The sequence below is a fragment of the Phaseolus vulgaris genome, chromosome 1, assembly GCF_000499845.2.
Source record: "Phaseolus vulgaris cultivar G19833 chromosome 1, P. vulgaris v2.0, whole genome shotgun sequence".
Lineage (NCBI taxonomy): Eukaryota > Viridiplantae > Streptophyta > Magnoliopsida > Fabales > Fabaceae > Phaseolus > Phaseolus vulgaris.
Window position 1 is genome coordinate 46,292,959 of NC_023759.2, and position 23,045 is coordinate 46,316,003.

At 31.0% G+C, this 23,045-nt stretch overlaps 3 protein-coding genes and 1 non-coding gene across 6 annotated transcripts; 2 read left to right on the plus strand and 2 right to left on the minus strand.

Moving 5' to 3' along the window:
* Positions 1-4,059: 4,059 nt before the first annotated feature.
* Positions 4,060-9,225, minus strand: LOC137814711 (uncharacterized). 2 transcript variants are annotated; one of them, XM_068617592.1, is made up of 4 exons: positions 9,098-9,225; positions 8,878-8,997; positions 7,286-8,050; positions 4,060-6,240 (listed from the first exon to the last, which is right to left on the minus strand). In XM_068617592.1, the coding sequence occupies exons 3-4, from the start codon at positions 8,048-8,050 to the stop codon at positions 4,195-4,197; spliced, it is 2,811 nt and encodes a 936-aa protein (XP_068473693.1). In that variant the 5' UTR covers positions 8,878-8,997; positions 9,098-9,225; the 3' UTR covers positions 4,060-4,194. The 2 variants fall into 2 exon arrangements, with proteins under 2 accessions (XP_068473693.1, XP_068473694.1); XM_068617593.1 differs by having other exon boundaries at positions 8,878-9,000; positions 9,098-9,221.
* A 3,337-nt stretch (positions 9,226-12,562) lies between these two features.
* Positions 12,563-15,897, minus strand: LOC137814712 (wee1-like protein kinase). 2 transcript variants are annotated; one of them, XM_068617594.1, is made up of 10 exons: positions 15,580-15,897; positions 15,437-15,497; positions 15,286-15,352; positions 14,751-15,017; positions 14,548-14,612; positions 14,323-14,432; positions 14,205-14,245; positions 13,959-14,107; positions 13,369-13,722; positions 12,563-12,897 (listed from the first exon to the last, which is right to left on the minus strand). In XM_068617594.1, the coding sequence occupies exons 1-10, from the start codon at positions 15,849-15,851 to the stop codon at positions 12,796-12,798; spliced, it is 1,488 nt and encodes a 495-aa protein (XP_068473695.1). In that variant the 5' UTR covers positions 15,852-15,897; the 3' UTR covers positions 12,563-12,795. The 2 variants fall into 2 exon arrangements, with proteins under 2 accessions (XP_068473695.1, XP_068473696.1); XM_068617595.1 differs by lacking the exon at positions 14,323-14,432 and having other exon boundaries at positions 14,205-14,280.
* Positions 15,898-19,406: 3,509 nt separating this feature from the next.
* TRNAD-GUC (transfer RNA aspartic acid (anticodon GUC)) lies at positions 19,407-19,478 on the plus strand. Its single transcript has one exon. It is a non-coding gene; the product is annotated as a tRNA-Asp (tRNA).
* A 169-nt stretch (positions 19,479-19,647) lies between these two features.
* On the plus strand, positions 19,648-22,544 carry LOC137814719 (autophagy-related protein 18a-like). The gene is made up of 4 exons (XM_068617604.1): positions 19,648-20,601; positions 20,995-21,208; positions 21,639-21,765; positions 22,230-22,544. Exons 1-4 carry the CDS (start codon positions 19,768-19,770, stop codon positions 22,324-22,326), a joined length of 1,272 nt encoding a protein of 423 aa, XP_068473705.1. The 5' UTR covers positions 19,648-19,767; the 3' UTR covers positions 22,327-22,544.
* Positions 22,545-23,045: the final 501 nt, after the last annotated feature.

Sequence of the window (23,045 nt, forward strand, 5' to 3'; positions counted from 1 at the left end):
AACACATAAAAGTAATATTGTTGATATGGACATGCATTGATTAGCTGAATAACTATTAAATTTTTGCATATTTTAGTATATAGTAGTTGATCAAGCTGCATGGAGTTTTCTGGCCTGGGAAATTGATGTGAAACATTTTCTATTTTAACCATACTAGAATAACACTGACATTATTGTGTGAGGTAGAATTTATCTTCACAACTGCATACTCAAATATACAAATATATAACTTCAAAATATTTTCATCTTCTCGTATACCTAAGTACATTTTAATAAAAGATTATTTTTCTTTTTATTTTTAGACTAATATAAATCACTTTTACGTTTAGTTTAATATAAATCCATTCACTGTTGGTTATCAATGAACGTAACTTTTGATAAAAATAGGTTAATTATCAACGAACGTAACTCTTGATAAAATAATAACTCGAGCTATGTCATACTAAATAATTATTTATTATACTGATTAATAAAGTCTATTTTCAACATATTTTAATATTTTAAATTTCAGTAAATTAACTTTTTTAAGAGATGCAAACATTAAACTCCCATTTCATATATATATATATATATATATATGTATTATATGTCATTTTTTTATTTTAAAATTTCAGTAAAGTATTACCAAAATATCTTTATATAACTATCCCTCGAAGAGGTAAATAATACATAACCTTCCTCTCTCTGTTAAAAATACACTCTTTTTTTCTTAATAAAAGAAAATATATCGAACTTAATAAGTAGTGGCGGAAACACTGCATTTGTGTATTTGTATTTTTCTCTACTCAATTTTTACGATGATAAAAATTTAACATACATCAAAAATAATTTTAAATGAGTCAAAATTGAAAAACAAAAAATAAGATGTAAAAGAAAAATAATGAATTGATTAATTCACCTATTTTTTTTTTCTTTTCAAATTTGAGTCTTTTCTTCCTCAAATTTTTTCTCTTTTTCAATTTATAGTTTTGGGATCGGAGTGTGATAATGTTCACGTTAAGATTATGATTAACTTGATGGTAGATACAAAAGAATAATGACTTTACCCAATAATAGAGTTGCTTGAAATGAAGTGAAAAAAGTGATTGAAAATAGAGGTTATTTTATTTGATATGTAAGATTTGGTGTGGGGGTATGTTTTTTGTTTTTCTGTCTCATATATGGGTTTTGATCTAATCTTTCATATTTTTTTTGTATTTCTTTTCTTTTATCTTTAATAATATTTTTTTCATGTAGTGAGAGATGATTGTTGTTACTATGTTAGCATAGTCAAGTTTCATAATGATACCTAACATGAAAATTTTATAAAAAAAAAAAAAAACTTAGTAAGTTAAAAAATTCTAATACATATTTGACTTAAAAATTATTTTAAAATCTTACAAGAATATTATCTTAATAGACTAAGTTAATATTCATCACGCGAGAAAATACAATGCTCACTATTTTTAAGAAAGAAAAACGGTATTTATATTTTAATTAACTTAAAAGATGGCGGTATTAGTATAGTACTGTAAACCCTTAAATACGGAATGCATACACATCCAATTTCATTTCTTTATTTATAGAGTGGTGTCATTTAAGGAGTTAGAGTGTGACATAAATGTAATGGAGAAGATATTTAAAATAAAATGTATTTTGAGTTTCTTTATTATCATCGAAATTCAATTTTGTTTAATATTAAGCATAAAAATGAAAAGAGTAATGATATCTTCATACATTACATTTGACATTTAAATAAATTATTATTTTATTTTAAATAATAAAATAATTGTTTTTAATATTTACATTGTCAAACAAACTTTATTTAAATAAAAATGGAATGGAGCGTGGCCTCTGACCATGTCAATTATTCAGGCACATCATATTGTCAACAATGTGGATCAGTCAGCATCCACTTTGGGCTTAAAATTATTATTTCAACTAAATAAAGTAGGTTTAAATCTGGTCATTATACACTGAAAATACTAATAAACATCACAATACTATGTAAAGATATGTTGCTTATTATCACAGCTAGTTATTTATTTTTAGTAATATATCATTTTTAGAAATATATATGTTCCATACAGCTGAAATTAAAGATAGTTTATATTTTCTTTTTCTTTTTTAATCTATTAAAATACTTTTTAAAAATAAAACTGTTAAAGAAAATAAAAATTACAGACGAATATAGATACTAAAATAAAGTTTCCATTTATATCTATTATTATAACAATGAGTTTGTGGTAAGGGCTTCCATGATTTGGATTTGGTTAAAGGACCTAAATTACTCCTTCCATTATTCTTTAACTTTATATTTTAATATCAATCTTTTGGATCTATCTACAAAAAGAAGGACATTGATACGTTCACAATTTTTTTTTCTTTACATCCATTCTACCAATAATATTATTATTTTAATATTTTTTTATATTATTTAATTATAAAATTATTTTTTATTATATATATTTTAAAAAAAAAATTATCATATAAAAAATTACATATAACTATAAGATCGTCAAATTGTCTAACCAAATTAAAAACTAAAACAACTGACATATATGGAAAAGATCAAACTATATTTATTATTTTTTATTATATATGCTAAACAATTAATTTTATTATAATATAATGAATTTTATGTTAAGTATAATTGATTATAACTAACATATATAATTTAATATAAATATAAAAATAGATAAAATTAAAATTTAATATTTAATTATTTAGGATAATAAAGATAATTTAATTGTCTATAAGTATTTTAAATAATATTAACACATTTTTTAAATAATAGTAAAATTATAAATAATAATTATAACAAATAAAATATTAAAAAATAAAATCATAGAATAATAATAGTGATGAAAAAAATAATAACAAAATAAAATAATATAATAATAATCATATAAAAAACAATAATTTTATTTTTATTTTATGAAAATATTTTTCTGTATATTTTTAGATGTACTAGAGTGTTACATAATTTGTAGTTATTTTCCAGTTAACTATGAGTTGTAAATATGAGTAGTAGATATAAATAACATATCATCATCCATTTTAAATTTATTTTAAATATAAGAGTAAAATAATAATATTATAATTTCATCAATTAAAACAATTTTTATCTGAACATCTATCAAATTACTTGAAAACTTCTAAAAAAAATTCTGTTCACTTTTCACTTTTTTTCCTCTCATTTTTATATTTTTCAAATCTCAAATCTTCTACTCCTTAGAAAAACAAAGCCTGAGTGTGATAGCTTCCAAAGTTTTTCTTTTCTTTTCAAAAATTCAGAAAATGTTAAATATCATTTCCAAGTAATGTTTAATTGGTTTATATATATATATATATATATATATATATATATATATATGTGTGTGTGTGTGTGTAATGTAGATATGAAAAAGGTAAAATATAAAATTTCATAACTTTTATTAGAATAAAATAAATTATTGCAACTTTTTAAAGGGAAAAATTTTTAAAAGGCAGAGAGAGAAGTAGAGAGTATAATACCAATTAAGTTTTCATTTCTCAGACTAATGACTTTTACTAATGGGTCTTCCTCATTAGTGAAGTGAATTTTTTTACTTAAAAAATGTGAGAACATAATAAAAACAACAAGAAAACGTATTTTTCATATTTCAATTTAAAACTTTTTTTTTCTTAACAAATTTAAACTACATTGGTTTTATCTTGGGATGCCTACAATTACAATGCTTATAACTAGTGTTTCTTTTTTCTTTTTTTTTCTTTTTTTTTATCAGCATGCTTATAACTAGTGTTTCTTTTCATAAAAAAATTGACAAATAATTTGTTTTAACGGATTTTTCTATTAAATCTAATAGAAGAGAAAACAAAAAACAAAGAAATTGAACACTTTCCCAAACTAAAACTAAGTGGAAAAAAAGTATATAAAACAAAAACTGACCCTTACACTCATTTTGATCCTTAGAGCTTTCGCATCAATAATCCATCTTCAAATCATTGATCATACGATAAATTATAATTTTATTTCTATTATTCTATCAGTAACATTCTTGAAAAAGAAAAGACAATAAGTGAATATGGACAGATGACTTTGATCTTGATGTATATTTATGATTTATGGATACATTTGAAACAATGGAATTATAAGCAGTTTAGAGTGAACACTAGAAATATTTATGAAATGGATGCCCCTGAAGAAGAAGTTAGCCTAACCTGTTACACAAATTACAGAGGGCCTCTATTAAGATCGATGCCATAACTATATGCCTGGATAACATTCTCCTCCTCTGCTATTGTATCCACCATAGAATCCTCAATGCCATCATCACAACTAGCACTAACAATTGTCCCACTACTTACACGAACACATTTAGATTTTGGATTATTGTCTGAACATTCGGTGTTCTTTCTTTTCCTCTTTGAGTTGATAAATCTGTACTCAAGTGCTTCCAATGCTTTTGTAGTCAATGGTCGGTTCCTTGTGCTCTGACGACGGTTGACAAGGATAGACTGCTGCTCGTTGTTGCCATCAGTAAACTCCTGTGTGGCATTGAACTGGGTTATTTCAGATGGAGATGATGATGTATTTGCTAATTGATTGTGATTTTGCACTGGGGCCCCAGAGGATGGTATTTCCATTTCAAGTCCTAAATCAGGTGCAACATGAGGAAAATTCAAGTCAATCAACATCCTGGTTTCAGAATTTTCTGCAGACTCTTCTCTAACCAGGCAGTTCTCGGTGGCACTGCCTTCATGGCTCATGTTGGACGGACTGCCTTTAGCCAGATAATTTGGTAAAGATAAATTTCCAAAATCCATAGAAAAAACCATGTCCTCAGATGCTTCTTGCAGATTTGATGGTGAGATAGGCTCATTTAAATCAAAGTTTCTATCCACAGAAGTACTTTTAGTGCAGTGACTGATTTCTCCATGGCTACAAGCTCTTAACTTCTGCATTGCCGTGATGCAGGGAATAGTGCAATCTGAGGTCATCTTTTGAAAAAAGGGGTGCTCATTGATCTCCCTTAAATGCTCACCATTATGCAAATCAGAATGAAATCTATGATATTTTACGTCCTTGTTGATGTTGAGGGCCTCAGGAACGTGAGTACAATCTGATGAGTCTATGCACAACCCCTTATCAGAGAATTCTTCAATAGGGTTTGAGGAATTAGCTTGTTCGACCTGATCTTCACTAGGATACAAAGAACTAGCTTGTTTAAATTGATCTTCAACAGAGCCAGATGCATGAGTTTGTTCAGTCCGATCTTCAATAGGGCCTGAAGCATGAGCTTGTTCAACCCGATCTTTAATAGGACCTGAAGCATGAGATTGTTCAACCATAGGGCTAGAAGTATGAGCTTGTTCAACCCATTCATCAACAGAGCTTGACACATGAGATTTTTCAACCTGATTTTCAATAGCACTTGAAGCATTATCTTGCTCAACCCGATCTTTGCTAGGACTCAAAGTATTATCTTGTTGAACCTGATCTTTTGATTCGTAAGATGTATCTTTCTCAGATTCACTAGAGCAGCTTGAGATAGTAGATATATTCATAGTTTGAGAAGGTAAGCTTCTCATCTGTCTCACTCTACGTTGATCCATATCATGAACCATGCTGGTATCTACAATTGTAAATTTCGTGAGATCTTGATTGCACTTTGAACTATGAGATTGAAGGTACTGAACTTGTTCCCCACATGACACCCCCTCTAGAACTCGTTTGTCAGGTGTTTTTTCCCTATCTACACTGCACTCAGTTGCTTGACTTTCAGTCTCCAGAAGCCCAGGGTCAGATGCTACTTTATTCAACACATCACTTATAGAATCAAAGTAGTGGTTACCTTTTACCAGTTTCCTTCTTGAAAATTTCTTAATATCTGGTACAAGAAAAACCAAAGACTGCTTTGATCCAGAAACAACTTGATCTTTAGGCTGTTCCGAATGCCAGCCTTTTGCTAAAAGACGAGGCCAAACAGCTTCCCAGAAGAGATCACTGGATCGTGCTTTACTCAACCTAAAATCTCCTGTGAGAAACTTGATTATTTCTGCAGATGTAAGAGAGGAGCAAGCTTTGCCAATTGGTATTTCAGGGCGAACAGAGAAGATGTGATTGGTCTTTGTTGGCTCAACAGCAGTGCCAGTGAGATCTTGCTTCCCTTTTCCAATACCTACTGCAGCTATAAGCAAGTCAATGCCAACTGCATCCTTTAAAGAAAATACATATTCTTCAAAAGGCATCTTTCCCTCCCCAAAATTCCTTGAAATCTGCAGTAATATTAACAGGAATTCAGGAGACGTTGTTCTATGGTTTGAAAATACACGAGTTTATAGAAATACCAGTTTAGCAGCATATTGCATAATAGCCATGTGAACTATTTTTTTAGAAATGAACATTTGAGCACTAAAATGCTTGGTAGGCAATGTCAACCATGCAATGACTAGGACAAAATAAATTATCAACACATGCCACCACAGAGAATGTGAAGTAAGGAAACACATTTGTTGTAATTCACTCTAGCGAATATTTTCCAAATTGAGACTAATAGACTTATCTCAACAACAGATGTCCGGGGAAAAGTTCACAGTCTTTTTAATTTCAAAGAAGAACCACTCATTGACATGTAAGGAAATCCTGCTTCGAACTCGTTGCTAGACAGTTCAATTTTTCAATGAAAGGAATCTTGCACTTCTGCTAATTATGAGATGCAGTAGTCTTGGAAAATAAAGTAGATAGCTTTAAATACCTATCACTAAACATTTACAACTAAAGGACTTAGTTTAATGATAATAATGTAAGACAGGAAACATGCTTGAAAACTGAGATATTGTTATAAAATCAACCACATATTTTCCATGAGAATGTCAAGGGCCTGATAATCAGGCCATTATCCATACATTTCCTAATTTAGCATCATGACACTCATTTGCCCAGTGTCATGTTTTTCTCTAAATTCTTGTTCTATTAGTTACCGTGCCTATTCATGTACAGCTTTCATGACCAATGTAAGAGCCAATTACTGCTGATACCATTGACAATAAGCATCATGATAACTTACATATAAGCAGACACACTTCATGAAAGGATGGTACTTATTTTAAATCATGTTCATTTGTTCCAAGTTCAATTAATACCACTTGATACTAAATTATAATGTGAGCACAGCCTGCAGTGCAATGCCAATAAATCTCTATCATGTTTAATTTATTAAAAAACATTAGTTAACTAGGACCATATTTATATGGCAATTCCCTTTCACCCAAATTATGTATGACAGTGATTAGCATACACCGAAATATGTCAGAGACTTACCTCAATCAATGTAGTGTGACGCTCCCTTGGCAAGTACGAAAATAATCTTGACAGCAACTCTTGTTGCCTCCATCCTGTGAATATTTTCCGGCCATATATACAGCGCTTAGTTCTCAACTTTCTGCACTCTGCCCATCTACAATATTCTTTAGACTTAAAAAACTTTCCGTAATACAAAGACAATATGTCTCCCATACTTTTACTCCCAACAAATCTCTTCAAAAAATTAAGCTTCTTCCCAAAGACATAGAGGCCAAGAAGAAAACTGCTGTATTCAATATCTGTCCATGATTGATCGTCCAACAATCCAGGGAGAAGATACTTTCCTCTTGTCCGATCCTTCTCATTTGAAGATGGTTCAAAATTTGAGAACCCTCCTATATGTCTCTCTTCACCGTGTGAAGCAGCGTAAAGTTCCACTTTCATTTTCAAACATTCATTCTCAGAAATAGCTGGCCCCACTTCACTTCTGACAGATCCTAAACTCCCACAGCCACAACTAACTTCAAATTCGCAATGTGCCCACTTAAGAGGAATGGGAAGCCCTAGTGAAATACACTCTTGCAAGTTGACCGTGATTTCTGAATCTCTAGTCTTCTCTACAATCAGAGAACGATAAGGTGCTGAAATCAATGGAGGAATTTCTGCTTGGTACTCCTCTCCAACACGAGGCTGAACTTCTGGATCCCCAAACTTATCTCCAAATCCTTCAGCATATTTATCTTCACTTTCTTCTTTGTAGTCATCAAAGCAACGAGAATCCATCTGCAAATATTGGATTGTGAGTTGAATAAATAACAACCACATAATACCCTTTCTCTATTGGAAAATAGCAAACTCTTGCTCGTCGTGGCGAGCAATAAAGTTAGGAGAACAACATCATAGCTAAAGCATCAAGACAAAGAAATCAAATCATTCACACACTAATCGAGGAAATACCATATGTTAAACCTTCGTACCTTGAACACAAAATTAAAATTAAAAAACCCATTAGAAAAAAACAAGAAAAACATTTTTTTTATCAGATAAGAAATTTCATTTATATTTTTACTACATCATATATAATTCCATAATTTTCTTATAAATTTACTAGTGCCTCGTTAGAATGAAACAACAATCTTCAAATGAAAAAGTGATATGAAAATCAGTGCAAAGAAAACCATTAAAATAATCTCAAAACCCAAACAAGCACAGCGGCACTAGAGATATCGACATCCAATTCCAATACCCAGATCAACACAAGACCTGATTGACTAGCGATTAAACAGTAGAGAAACAGAGAATTAAGAATCTACAAAATTGAAGAAAGCAGAATACAAATTATATAAGTTGTCTTCTCTATATATTTATTTTGAAGTAAAAAGAAATTAAAAACGACCTTGACAATCATAGGAAGCAAACAATCGGAGGGAAGTAAAAATTATTGCAGCAATCACAATGGGGTTGTTACCATAATTCAGAGGCAAACCCATCAAAATATAAAGAGAAACAAGTAACTGGAATAGAATCATTGAAAAAGGCAGGGAAAACATGGAGAAAGAGAAATGCTCAACATGCAAAGTAATGATTGGAAATAATCGAGGAAATGCAACCTTGAGGAAATAGGCTTGAAGGTTGATGCCCCACGTGCAAAAATCGACCTGGGGAAATGGGTCTGGGAATAAACCTCGATTTTCAACGTGTTTCTTGTTTCCTTGGAACCTTGGTAAGAACTGCTAACAACAATAACAGTAACAAGAAAAGATTTTAAGGAGAGAATTATAAGCAGTAGAAACATGGTAAGAAGAATCGTAGTAGAATCACATCACTCACATAGCTCTATTTTCATGCCACCAAAACCAGAGAGAGATGGACAGAGAGAAATGGAGAGAGAGAAAGAAGAAGAATAATAAAGAATGAAAATTTTGCAAAGTTAAAATATGAAAACAAAAGTTTCTTCCACTATTATCAGATCCTAACTTAATATATTGTTCAAAAATAATATTATTTTTTTAACAACTATTTACTCACCCAATGTATACCAATAAGATAAGATGCAATAAAGTTATTTAATAATAGTTTGTTGAAGCTTTCAAATATATTTACAGTTTTTTTTAAATTTCTAATAATAATAATAAGAAATATATAATCTTTATAAAAAAGATAAAATTCACTTCAATTGTGTATATATGTTAATTGATTTCAAGGTGATACTGGCTAAATTTGTTGAGCTTTTATTTTACATTTTTATTATGATTTGATTCAAATACAGTTCTACCATTAATAGTAAATTATTATGTATAGTAACATTGTTATTTTTATAATAGAATTTAATTGAAATAAATTTATGGTATGTAACTCTTTTACATTATTTATGATTGGATTATAATAAATTTGTTTGCTTTTATAATATTTATTTTAAAAATCATAGGTTATTCCGTTGATATAGTATCATGTTATTCAAGAGTCGAATTTAATGATAATTTATATATTAATTTTTTTTCAATCTATCAAGACGACTTTTAAATATAAAATTATGACTAAACATCGACTTTCAAAGTCGACAATACCTCAAATACGATGATTGATTATAACTATACTATCTCGGATTTAAAATAATAACAAGGATAGTTTTTAATTATTTGATTGAATATTAACTTTATATCAATAAAGTTTTTTAGTTAATTGTAAATAAGTTTATGTTAGTCACCACGAAAATAAAATTTTGAGAATTATCCTTCTTATATATACTAACAAAAAAATACATCACGAAATATTAATATTTTTTCAAATTTTATTATTTTATAATTTAATTATATTATAAAATAGAGAAAATTTGTTTAACTGTTTAAGTTTATTTAATTAAAAAATAACACTAAAAATTATCAAATAATATATCTTTATATATATTACATATATTATACATGTTTTTTCCTTAACTCAATTTTATTTTAATTTGTTTAACCAACTACTCAAAAATTAAAATTAAGTTTATTAATTAAACGAAGAGGCTTGTTATTTAGATATAATATTTGTAGTTAGTTTAGTTTTTCTATTAAATAGTTTATTTAAAGTTAATCAAAATCTAAATTAAATGAATGTTTTGTAATTTGATTTAGACTTATTTTTGTTATTATAAATTATTAACTATTTCTTTTAAAAAAATTGTAGACATTTTTTCTAAATATTGATGAAAAGTTGTTAAAAATAACTATACCAGCGGAACATAAAATATCAGTATTATATTATTTAGTTTCAAATCAACTATATATTTTTATTACATTTTTATTATAATTCTGTCTTTGTGTTGCATCTGCGTGAAACTTTACAACTTAAAATAATTTAATTATATAATCAAATACTTATTTATTAATAAAATTCAGATGTTAATTTTAATATTTTCATCATATTATATTAGTATATTTTATAAAATTTAAGATTCTCACTACTATATATTCAGACTTAGTATAATTAATTTGTTTGGAATCAAAATATATTTTATTACATATATAAAACAATATTTGAGAAAAAATAATTTCCATTTAAGTGGTGATTTGTTTTGAATCTTAAAAAAAAGTGAAAATTACTGTAAAAATGTTATGATAAAATTTAAGTCACTCTGATAATTTAAACTTGTTCAATATCTGATAATGCATCATGACAGTAGATTGATTAAAATTAAAAATCAAAACATTTTTCTATAAAATTACAAAAACATTTTCTTGATAAGTTCTTACACATTATCAATGATTTGGATATATGAGATTTCATGGACACGTGTTTCGATGTCATGGGATCCACATGAGGTGCATGTGTAGAAAGATAAATCAATAAAAGAAAGAATTTATTTTGGTTTAAAAAAAAAGTAAGAGAAAAAAAACTTCAATTATTAAAATATTTGTATTTATCATGCAATAAAAATTTCAATGTAATATAATATATTTGATTTCCTTTTCTCTAAGGCTAAATTTCCTTTTTGTTGTAAGGAAAAAATAGAATTATAATTAGAAGAGTTAGATAGAGTATCATGAAAATAAATAAGGAAAATAAAGGACAAAATCATTTTTTTAAAATAAAAATAGATACATTAAATGTAAGAAATTATATTATAAATCAATAGAAATATTATTAATATGATTTTTAAGGTGGTAAATGTATCATAACTGTTGTATTTTCTTCAAAATTGGTGAGATAATTTCACTGTTTGTTGCAGAGATTGTATCATGGAGAAATGAAGATGGTTGGTTGGGGAAATTTTGTAGAAGAACCATTCGGTGAAGAAGTTGAATCTGAACTCTCTACCTATTCTTAAATTTTCACTACGGGAAAATAAAATTAAAATAAAATAAATAATTCAACGTGAATGTGGAAAATTTAGTCAATATTTATGACTAAGTCAAATGGTTTGTTCTAGTGAGTCCTTAATTGGAATCTATACATAAAAAAAATATCGATTAGTTACTGATATTGTGGAGATATTATAACAAAAATAACCCTCAAATTAACATTAAAACTTATTGAAAAACTTCTAAATAAAGCTCTGTATTATTAATTTCCTTATAAAATTTAAGATACACTTAGCTGTGTTAAAGAAATCAAAATTATAATTAAATAAAATGTCCTTAATATTTCAAGTATGAATTACTTCAGGTCTGTAATCCAATTTTAACCCACCTTACCTTAAATTCCTACGTCTGTAAAATACAATGAATTGTTAAATTCAAAGAGTATCATAATTTTATTGATTCTAATATTCGGGTCCGATTTGGTGAGAAGATGAAATTAACTTTGGTAATATTAGCACCTCATAGATATTAGTTTCCAACTGTCAAATTAGGACAAAATAAACTTATATACACAAATATTGATGTTAGTTTTCAATCAATTTTTTTTTAATAATTTACAAATTTAAATTTATTTGATACTAAAGATATTTTCATGAATATAAATATAACAATCTTTTAATTTTTTGTTTAGTAAGATAAATAGTGGGGATATTATGATATCTAATCCACACTTTTTAAAACAAAATTATTAATAAAAAATATTAATATTTAGAAATTAATTTGAGGTTTAATTTTATAGATTAAATATTTTTAAAATTTATATAAATTTACTTGGAACTTGTTTTTAGTATGATTTATTTTAAATATTTTATTATATAACTTTTCTTCTAAAGATTTATTTTAAATATCTTGTTTAAAATTAAAAGATATCCATAAAAACCTGGAATATTTATCAAACAAATTCCCCGAAAATAACAAAACAGATGACAAGTTCTCAAAGGAAATGCAGCAGTAGTAACAGAACACAAATGCTTATATTTTAAGTGAGCTTCTATTTGCCAATTGTCATTTGCACATCATTAGCACAATCCAATGCATCATTGGACCATTAAATTTACAATATTTGCACCACGCTCCAGAAAAATCTGATGCATATACCAAAAACGATATTTCACAAAATTGGCCATGAAATGATCAAGACCATCATGCATGATGCAACCAAAATACAAAATAATTCGTGGTTTATCAACTACATGCAGTTGTTGTTTGAATCTTCTTACAAAAAATTGGGTTTTCTACCAATTCTTTAGCAGAAGGCCGCTTAACCGGATCAGGGTCCATCATGACCTGAATCACCAAAACAAGCCATGTTAAAATTACAAATTAAAAATTTAAACAATGTTATTTAGGACAATAAGACTTGGAATGAAGATAAATATTAAAAGAACAAACAATACATGGACATTGGACACTGATAATAGTTGCAGAGATACTCGTCAATTCATATACAATCATAAAATTCTTCTCGTACAAATTAACAATTTTCCAAATTTAAATGACGTAATGGCTGGATGACGCAACAATAAAAAATATTAAAGTTTTGGTATAGAAGTATCTGTAGTAAAACAAACGAATGATAATGGAATTATAATTTCTTTACGTGTGAATGCCCAGTTTATTGACCAAAGTAAACCACAAACAAAAAAACAGACTTCACATCACTCTTGCAAGAAATCCACCATGTTCAAAGATAACAACAATTGGGAGGGGTGAATCGTTGACATTTTAACAGTCATTAAACCAAAACAATGTATTTACCTTGAGCAAGTTTTGAAGATGCAACGAATGACCAGGCAAGAGGGGAAACTTGCCTTCCTTGAGATTAAAAAATTGACACCCTGATTCTGGCAAAGGCAATCTGCGAATTAGTTCATAAATAGAAGCTCCCAAGGAGAAGATATCAACCTTGTCAAGATTATCATAATTTTCATTAAGGATTTCCTGGGGCATATAACGTGCGTCACCCTCCTCAATTGGCAGGCTACTATCAAGAAGAGTCGCACATCCAAAATCACCAAGCTTATAAACACCATTTTTCACATAAATATTATCGGGTTTGACATCTAGATGAGCCATTCCCTTCGCGTGAATAAATCGCAGAGCATTGGCAACCTGACAGTGTCATAACAAATCAAATAAAAAATATGCACAAGTACAACAACGGATTGGTAAAAACTTGTATATGACTCTACAAGAATAAAAATCTAGGAGAGACAGTGCAGTGGACTTTTATCATATTAAACAGAAGGTAGTTCGAGTGAGACATCCGGCTTTCGTAACTCCTACATGCCGAGTAATGAAGCATAACAGCAAGGTTCATTTAAAAATGGTCAAAGAATGAAGTTCACCTGAAATAAGGCATCCAACACTTGTGCTTCTGAAAATGCCGCAGAGAACTTTCTTATAGATAAACTATGATCACATAGCTCCATCTGAATGTATAGATGTTCATTTTCAAACCATGAAGAATAGTAGCCCACAATGTTCTTATGCAAACCTGACAGGACAAAAGATCTCAATTAAATAAAGGAAAGCAAACTCGATATAATCCATTATACAGAATAAAACAAGAAGTGAAAATATTAGTTATAAACCTAGGGAAGCCAAAGCTTGAACTTCCATCAAAGCTTTTGTCCTGCAATGTCGGAAGATTATAATAAGTGACTGGACCTGTGAAAAAAATAAGAAAATTCAACAGTTCAAAGATGGTACCTTTCTGTTTCCAGGAGTAAGGGTCTGATGCTCTGTTTAACAGCATACAAGCATCCATCTATTCGTTTTAATACTTTGAAAACATTACTAAAGTTCCCTCTACCAATTTGCTGACAGAGAAAGGATAAGTGACACATAAATTATCAATCAATGGAAGTTGAATTTTGACAAGCTGAAACCAATTCAAACATTCCATAGAAATTAAATCTCATTTAAAAAACATACCTCAATTTCATGAAAGTCAGCACGATAGCGTGAAAGCCCGTCACCACTATTTGCAGGGAAGAGACCTGCGATTTCACCATTGGATAGTTAGAAATTTACAGTAATTGAGAAAAAAATACCAAATATAATAATACCATGCAGGTTGCAAAAACTTGTTCACGATTATTGAAAGGAAGTAGTGAAGGGACTAACTAGAATAATACCTGCACATTTCAATCTTTGGTTTCCAAAAGGATCTCTCTCCTTTTCGGAAACATCTTTTAAATATGGGTTCCTAAAGCAAGGAGGAGGCATAACCCGGCAACGCAATGCAACTGCAGATTGGGACACATAATTATGACCCTTTGGTCTAGGAGCTGCTATTGTGTTCTCCAAAGCAAATTCTTCTGCAACAGAATCCTTTCCCAATTCCACAGCTGGCTGGTGGTCACTAGAAAAGGTGGGGCTGAGAGGTTGAACCGACATAGCATCTAAGAAAGGTATACATATTAGATGTTTTGTGGTGAGAAGTTGAACCGACTATGCAAAAACAAGAAACAAAAAGTATATTGCACAACTTGTTTTTTCAGCAGCACACTTAACATGCAAGTCATTCGTGTCACACTCATTTACACTCATGGAGTAACGCATTACATGGATTTTTAAACTCACATACTCTTCGTGACAAATACGAACGCCGAGAACACAAAACTCAACAATACATTGCCATAAAGCACAATAAGATGCGACTAATCTTACCTAGTCGGCATCTCTTGCTCTTCGTAGTGGTAATCTTCTCAGGCGATTTGGGGCAGGGAGTATCATCCTGCGAAACAAAACCCTAAAAAACTTCAATTTCTATTCAATGCAAAGGCAAAAACCTCGACATTATCTATTTGAAATACATTACCGTATCGCAGTCAAAGCCATTAAAAATATTCTGATTATCCGGAGTAATGTAATCCGGAGTGCTGCAAGGAACAACAAGGAGCAGCGTTAGCGAAAGAGAAAACGAAATCGCTAAATCGATAATAGGGATAATAAGACGAGTACCAGAAGAAGTCCTGGCTGAGAATACCGTCCCTGTCGTCGGCGACAGCATCGGCGGTGAGCACAACGCACGATGAAGACGCGTTTGGAGGTTCGGAATCGAGAGGGTTCTGGAAGCAGGAAACGGAGGAAGAAGTGGTAGAAGATGGTTGGTTGAGAGGAATGAGGGAAACTTGACCTAGCTGAAGCTGCAACTGCCTGGTGTTGCTGTTACACAACGCGCCCTTCATCTTCCTACTCTGCTTCTTTCCAATCTTGTGGCTTTTCCCCTTCATCTTCGTCTTCACCACCACACTGTTTTAGCTTACTTCAGCGAAAAGAAAAACTCACACACATATATAATAAAAAATGAAAATGAAAATTATAGAAAATAAATTAATTAAAAATAAGCTAGTGGAATACGGAGAGGCAGAGGAATTCAAAATCGCGCGGGTTTTTTCCAATTTTAAGGGAGTTCCGTGTGGGGAAGTCTACTTGGGAAAAATTGTTAAGTGGATCTTGGACGTTGATTGAGGAAGAGTTGTTGGATGAAGGGTGAGATTTGGACTTTGATTAGGGAACTAGTTTAGATGGCGCGTATTGTATTGGCGTGCTGCGTAAGCTGATTGATTGAAATTGAGATGATGAGATGTGATGGTGAAACTCGTGTGCAGTGTATCTTGAGAAAATCGCTCCTTTTTCGGAATTGGAAATGATTTGCCGTACTAATGATTAATAATTAATTTAATGAGCAAAATCAAGAAAAAATAGTAAGGAATAGCCACATAAAATATGGCTGAAATAAATGAAAACAAAAGTCACAACAAATACGTATGATTTCCATAAAAAAAAAATACAGATCTGAATTGTAAGAAAAAATATTTATCTAAATTATGTTTTTAAGGCAAAGATAGATTGTGTGTAAATAACAAAAAGAATTAAGAACTTGTGTATAAGTAATAATATATTCAACTTAAGATTTTAAATTTGAATTTTATAGATAATAAAAATGAGGTTACAGTATTTATAATATTTTTGAAAAAAAATAATTCACGAAACTTAGAAATAAACTAACCACGACATTTGAAGTTGGATCAAAAGCTGAATTTGAAAAGATGGAAGATAACTTACACTTTATTTATTTACTTAAATAATGGAAAAAATTTAAAATTTATCAAAATGGTAAATTTTGAATTTACAAGCGTGTAAAATTACCAGGTGTGGTAATTTTTTTATTTCTTACAGATATATTTTGGCGCAGTTAAATAGTCGTCTATAAAAAAAAATCGGGTAGACTTATCAATTTAGTTTGTTGATCCGTTTTGACTTGTCTCGCATAATCCGTAGCGGGACGAGGCGGGTTGACCTTCTAATAATTCTCATACTTGAATTTATGTGAGCTGACCCAGTGAAATCAACTCATTGCCACCCCTAAGTATAGATGCACAGTTCTGATTTTTTTAAATAATTTGTTTTAATTTAATTTAAGTTTTACTTAAATATTTTTTATTTATTGTGTAAAGTCATTTATGTTTTGACAAGTTTTATATATATATATATATTGTATGGTATGGAATTGGTGAATTTATTCTTAGTGTGAATTTTAAGAATGAAAAGATGTTCATGTGGAAGTAAATAAAGGAAATGAGAGACTCATATGCGATCATTTCTTAACCATGACAACATGGTGTATAAATGGATTGTCCATCAATTTTTACACATTTAAAAGATTCAAGAGATTTAAAAAAATATTGTGTAGAATTAATTTGGAACTATAATTAATATGATATGATTCCAACAATAACAATGAAATCCTGGGTAGAGGGAAGCGTCACAAACAAAGTTTTGTTAGCTTAAGAATAATTGTCACAAAAATTGTTGAATTTTGTATAAGATCGCAAGATGGATGGAAGATTTATGAGAGAGATTATTATTTCTATTAAATTGTCAAAACATTAATCCTCATTATGAATTCCAACAATGTATAAATACAAATTTAGTTATAGGTTTTGTCTTATTTGTAAGTAAATAAAATAAAAATACAATCCCAATAAAGGATCATTTGTCCCAGCGCTACTCACATTGTACTTACTTGAAAAAATCAAACTTGTAGGCACTTTCATTGTCATTGTTTTTTCTAGCACTTGGAAAGGTCCATCCCCTCTAGTTTGGAGTTTGAATTTTCTTTGTTGAGGGAACCTTTCTCTCCTCATCATGTGTACCCAAACCCAATCTCCATGATCAAATATCACTTTATTTTTTCCTTTATTGCCATGTTTAGAATAACCTTCAACTTTTTTTTTTTTTAATTTGTGCATTAACTTGTTCGTGTAGCTTTCTCACATAGACAACCTTAGTTTGTGCATCTTTATGCTTTAAAACATAAATGTTAGCATAGGTAAATAGTCCAATGGAGTTAAAGGATTTAATCCATACACAATTTCAAATGGAGAACAATTTGTTGTGCAATGAACAACCTTATTGTAAGCAAACTCAATATGAGGTAAACATAATTTTCAAGCTTTCATTTTTTTTTCTTCAAAATAGTTATAAGTAAGGTACCAAAAGTTTTATTCACTACTTCTGTTTGTTCATTTGTTTATGGATGTCAAGTAGTCGAAAACAAAATATTGATACCTAACTTACCTCATAATGTCCTCCAAAAGTGACTTAGAAATTTTGTATCCCTATCACTCACAGTATTTATTGGTAGTCCATGAAGTCTTGGTAGCTCCCTAAAAAACTAGTCAGCTACATGACAAATATCATCAGTTTTCTAAATACAAACCCTGTATTCTAACTTTGTATTTCGGATTTTACAATTCAAAAAATCACTTCTAAATTATAAATTCCAGAATACAAATTTAGAAAAGTATTTTTAGAATTACAATAATAATAAAGTGCTGGAAAAAACTATGGAAGTACATGAAGCAACATGTGGTACTGGTCCAATTTTGCGAAGGAAAATTTACTAAATTTCCAACTATGGCGAGTCCAAGGGTTGTGGAGTTTCTCAAATATTATAGTAAGTCTTTGCACTAATTGGTTCTATGTAATTTCTTCAATGCTGCAACAAGAAAAGAATTGTTTGGTGCTATGCATTTGGTTATACCTAGGGTGACATTAAGATATTGTACAATATTTTCAAAATGCATCACAATAAGAATCCATTTCCGTAACAGATACACGCTAACACAATGCTTTCCTTGTTGCACCAAATAACTCTTATAATGATTTTTTAATAACACTTATAATAATCAATAATAAATGAAACATACCAATTCAAAACAATAAGATTAGATTCTCCTTAAATATACAATTAATCACATATTAAAAGCTTTATAACTTTTTACTTACATAACTACTAAAAATAATTTAATACCATTTGGTTACTTTTCATCACTAACCATGATTACCTTTAATATTTTTAACCTTCGATTAACCATACATAAAACTAATTAACCTTGGATTAAGAATCCAAGACAAAGTCCTCAAAACAAAATCAGTTTTCCTTGCTACAATTGAGGCATGCAAGTAGTTTCGAAAATGCAACTCACTCATTAATGTTTCTGAATTATTAAATTCAGAAACAAAATCTGGAAAATATAATTTAGGAATCACTTTTTATAATTTTTGGTCACGAGAAAAGAAAAAACTCGTAATTTCTATCCATATCAGTTTTATAAAAATAGACAAATTATTATAATATGTGAGTAGTTCAACTGCTTGAATGATTTATTCTAAACAAATAAAATATGTATGTAAGTTATATAATTTAATTACTTTGGACGAATGCAATATACATTGATTTTTGATTACTTAAGTCAAATAAAAGACAAAGAAAACATCAAGTCGTTGTAGTATAGTGGTAAGTATTCCCGCCTGTCACGCGGGTGACCCGGGTTCGATCCCCGGCAACGGCGAGTTTTTAATTTTTTTCAGGTTTAAGTAGTTTTGACCCGACCCGGAATTCGAAATAACAGTTAACCCGACCCGGGTTCCATCCTTCCAAGCATTTATTTATTTTTTTGTCTTTCAGGGTTCCGTAATTAACGTACCAGATTAAAACTAAATTATTATTAATTATATGTTATTAATTGTAATTTAAGTAAGTAATACTGAAAGCATAGCGGAAGAAGGAAGCTGAGAATATTTGAGTTTTTGAATGTTTTGATTTGAACAAAATCGATCACTCTCTTCTCTCATTCTTCAATGGCTACGCTTTCTGCATGCTCTTCTCCTCCATGGCCAGACCCTAATCCCACCACCTCCCCCAATTCAGACCCAAACCCTAATTTCCTCCCCGACCAGTCCCAAACACTCGACTTCGAATCCCTCATGCCTCCGCAACCGAAATCGCCACCGCAATACCGCTCCCCCGCCGCATCGCCGCCGGGATTATCCCCGGAGACGCCCCCGTCGGTACTCCACGTCGCCTTCAACCAGGACCAGGCTTGCTTCTCCGCCGCCACCGACAACGGTTTCCGCATCTATAATTGCAACCCCTTCAGCGAACAATTCCGCCGCGAGTTCGACGGCGGCGGAATCGGACACGTCGAGATGCTCTTCCGCTGCAACATCATCGCCCTTGTCGGGGGCGGACCCCATCCCAAGTACTCGCCCAACAAGGTCATGATCTGGGATGACCACGAGGGCTGCTGCATCGGTGACCTATCACCCCGAGCCGCCGTCCGCAGTGTTCGGCTGCGCCGCGATCGGATTATCGTTGTCATCGAGCAGAAGATTTTGGTCTACAACTTCCAGGACCTCAGTCTCTTGCACCAGATTGAGACCTATCCCAACCCTAAGGGTCTCTGCGCGGTTTCGCAATTGTCTGATTCGCTCGTTCTCGCGTGCCCTGGGTTGCAGAAGGGTCAGATTCGTGTTGAGCATTACGCACAGAAGAAGACAAAGTTCATATCTGCTCATGATTCCAGAATTGCTTGTTTCGCTCTTACGCTTGATGGGCAGTTCATTGCTACCGCCAGCACCAAGGGCACGCTGATTCGAATTTTCGACACTGTTCAGGGCACGCTTCTTCAGGAAGTATGTGGTGTTTTGTTGGTTTTCTCCTTTCTCAATTGTATTTGTTTTGATTACTCGTTCAGTCTTTAAACCTGTACAATCTTTATGATTAAACCTCTTCACTTCATCAACGAGCCATACTGTGGTCCCTACAACGAGTAATTTCTAAAACGGTGCTGGTATAGAATCAAGTGAGTGATTAAATCGGGATATTTTAATGTTGGTGTCTGGTTTGGAATTGGGTTACTGTGTGTAATTTATAATTTTTTGCATGGGTTGGTGAAGTTATAAGGTTAGGTAGTAAATGTCTATATTAGTTTATTTTCTCTGTTTTCATGCTTTAGTGGACTGTGTGATAATTTCAAACATTTTGGTTCTCTTGTTAGTTTTAAATATTTTGGGTGTCACTTTTAGGTGAGAAGGGGTGCAAATGTTGCTGAGATCTATAGTTTGGCATTCTCTTCTACTGCTCGGTGGCTAGCAGTCTCAAGTGACAAGGGCACTGTCCATGTTTTCAGCCTTAAGGTTAATTCTAGCATCCCCGAGCAAGAAAAGCCTCAAAATTCATCCAATTCAGATGCTGCCATTACCCCATCTAACTCATCACGCTCCTTCACTAAATTTAAAGGTGAATTCTTTTATGAGAGTATTTCTTTTCATTTTTTATCTTATATGTTGTAGTTGTGAAATTAGTTATTTTCCTTCTAAAATGATTTTTACTATTTAATGGGGGTGACGGTTGAATCGCTAACATTATTAATGGTTAGGTTTTTCAAACAAGATATTAATGGATGATAGAGCCTCATGATTGGTGTCAGATTTCATGATTGATTGTATGCTTGCTTTTCTAGTGCTGTGGTGAAATTGATTTCATTTTATGCAATACTTGAAAATTTAAGTAAAATTTACCGAAAATGTTTTAGAAATAAATTAATTCCAGTGAACATTTGTAATAATGGTAAAAGTAAAATAACTATATTTACATGCAATTGTGCCAGCTAGAGTGTGTTGATCCATTCCATTTCCCTTGTTGATTTTGTTTTACTTTGCTCTTGCAGGAGTGTTACCCAAGTATTTCAATTCTGAGTGGTCAGTTGCTCAGTTTCGCTTACAAGAGGGTTCTCATTACACAGTTGCCTTTGGCCACGAAAAGAATACAGTCATAATTCTTGGCATGGATGGAAGGTATGATTTTGGAAAATGACAATAGTGTTTTCTTCAAGGTGTTGTTGATAGCTATTCTGTTTATCTTAGTCGTAGCAGATTCTCTTCTGTAAGTTAATCATGTTATTCAGTAGAGTTCCGGACTCCGAAGTACTGAGTTGATGTTCTGGAGAATTCTGAGTTTGTCATTATCGTCTCATACTTATTGTCTGTAAGATAAGATGAAAGATAATGACCTCCAAATTTAATTTACTGAATAATTCAATTATGAAGATAGCGGAAAGCACGGTCTTCCTCGTATAATTTTGTTTGTGTTTCATTTATCAAAGGCTATTTTGACAAATCTCTTATCGTATAACTATGCACCTTTTGTCTGTATGCTTTGTATCTAAAATGCTTGTGTATTGGATCTTTCCGTATTCCAGCAGAAGATGGATGCATGTGGATGATGTTTTAATGAATTTCAGTTGATTTGGTTTATGCAGCTTCTATAGATGCCAATTTGATCCAGTAAATGGAGGGGAGATGACTCAGCTGGAGTATCATAACTTTTTAAAGCCAGAACCAGAAACTGCCTTGTGAGACGGCAATGGAAGAAATGATGCAGCGGTTGGCGTTTCAGCTTTGCTAAGTTAGGGTTATTCTGCAGCAGTATTCACCGCGTAGTGGTAAATAATAGATGTATACTGAATTACGCTGATCCATTACTAACTCAGTTTGACCTCGTTGCTTCCAATGCAATAATGTAATTATATAGTTTTCCAATTTTTAAATAATCAATATCGAGAGTTATGGTCAAATGTGCAATATCTTATTATGTGTTGTTGTGTACTAAAGCTGTGGCATTTTGTTAATCGGTACTAATTATTTTCCGGCAATGAAATATGAATTATTGAAACTTGGTTTTGTGAAGGAGTAAATATTCAATTTGGTTTCTTAAACATTAAAGTGCTCTCGATATTGTTTTTTTGTCATGAAAGGTGAGATTCTTAATATAAGTTCAATATTTACATTATTAGTTATATGACACTTTTTTCACTCTCTTAAGTGCTTAGAGGTTTTATGTAATTCTTTTGAATATTTTATCGTTTTAACAGTTTCATTTCATGTAGTCCTTTTATGTTAAAGGAAATCAATGTTAAAACAATTAAGGAAACAATATATACTAAGCACTGCAACAGTTCATGTACTAAATAAATGTTTGACGAAAAATGACAAATCATCAACAAAATTCGTAATAGAAAGCGCACAGTTGTCTCCTTTATGTTAGCAAAAGCTTGGGTTTTAGTTATGGATATGAA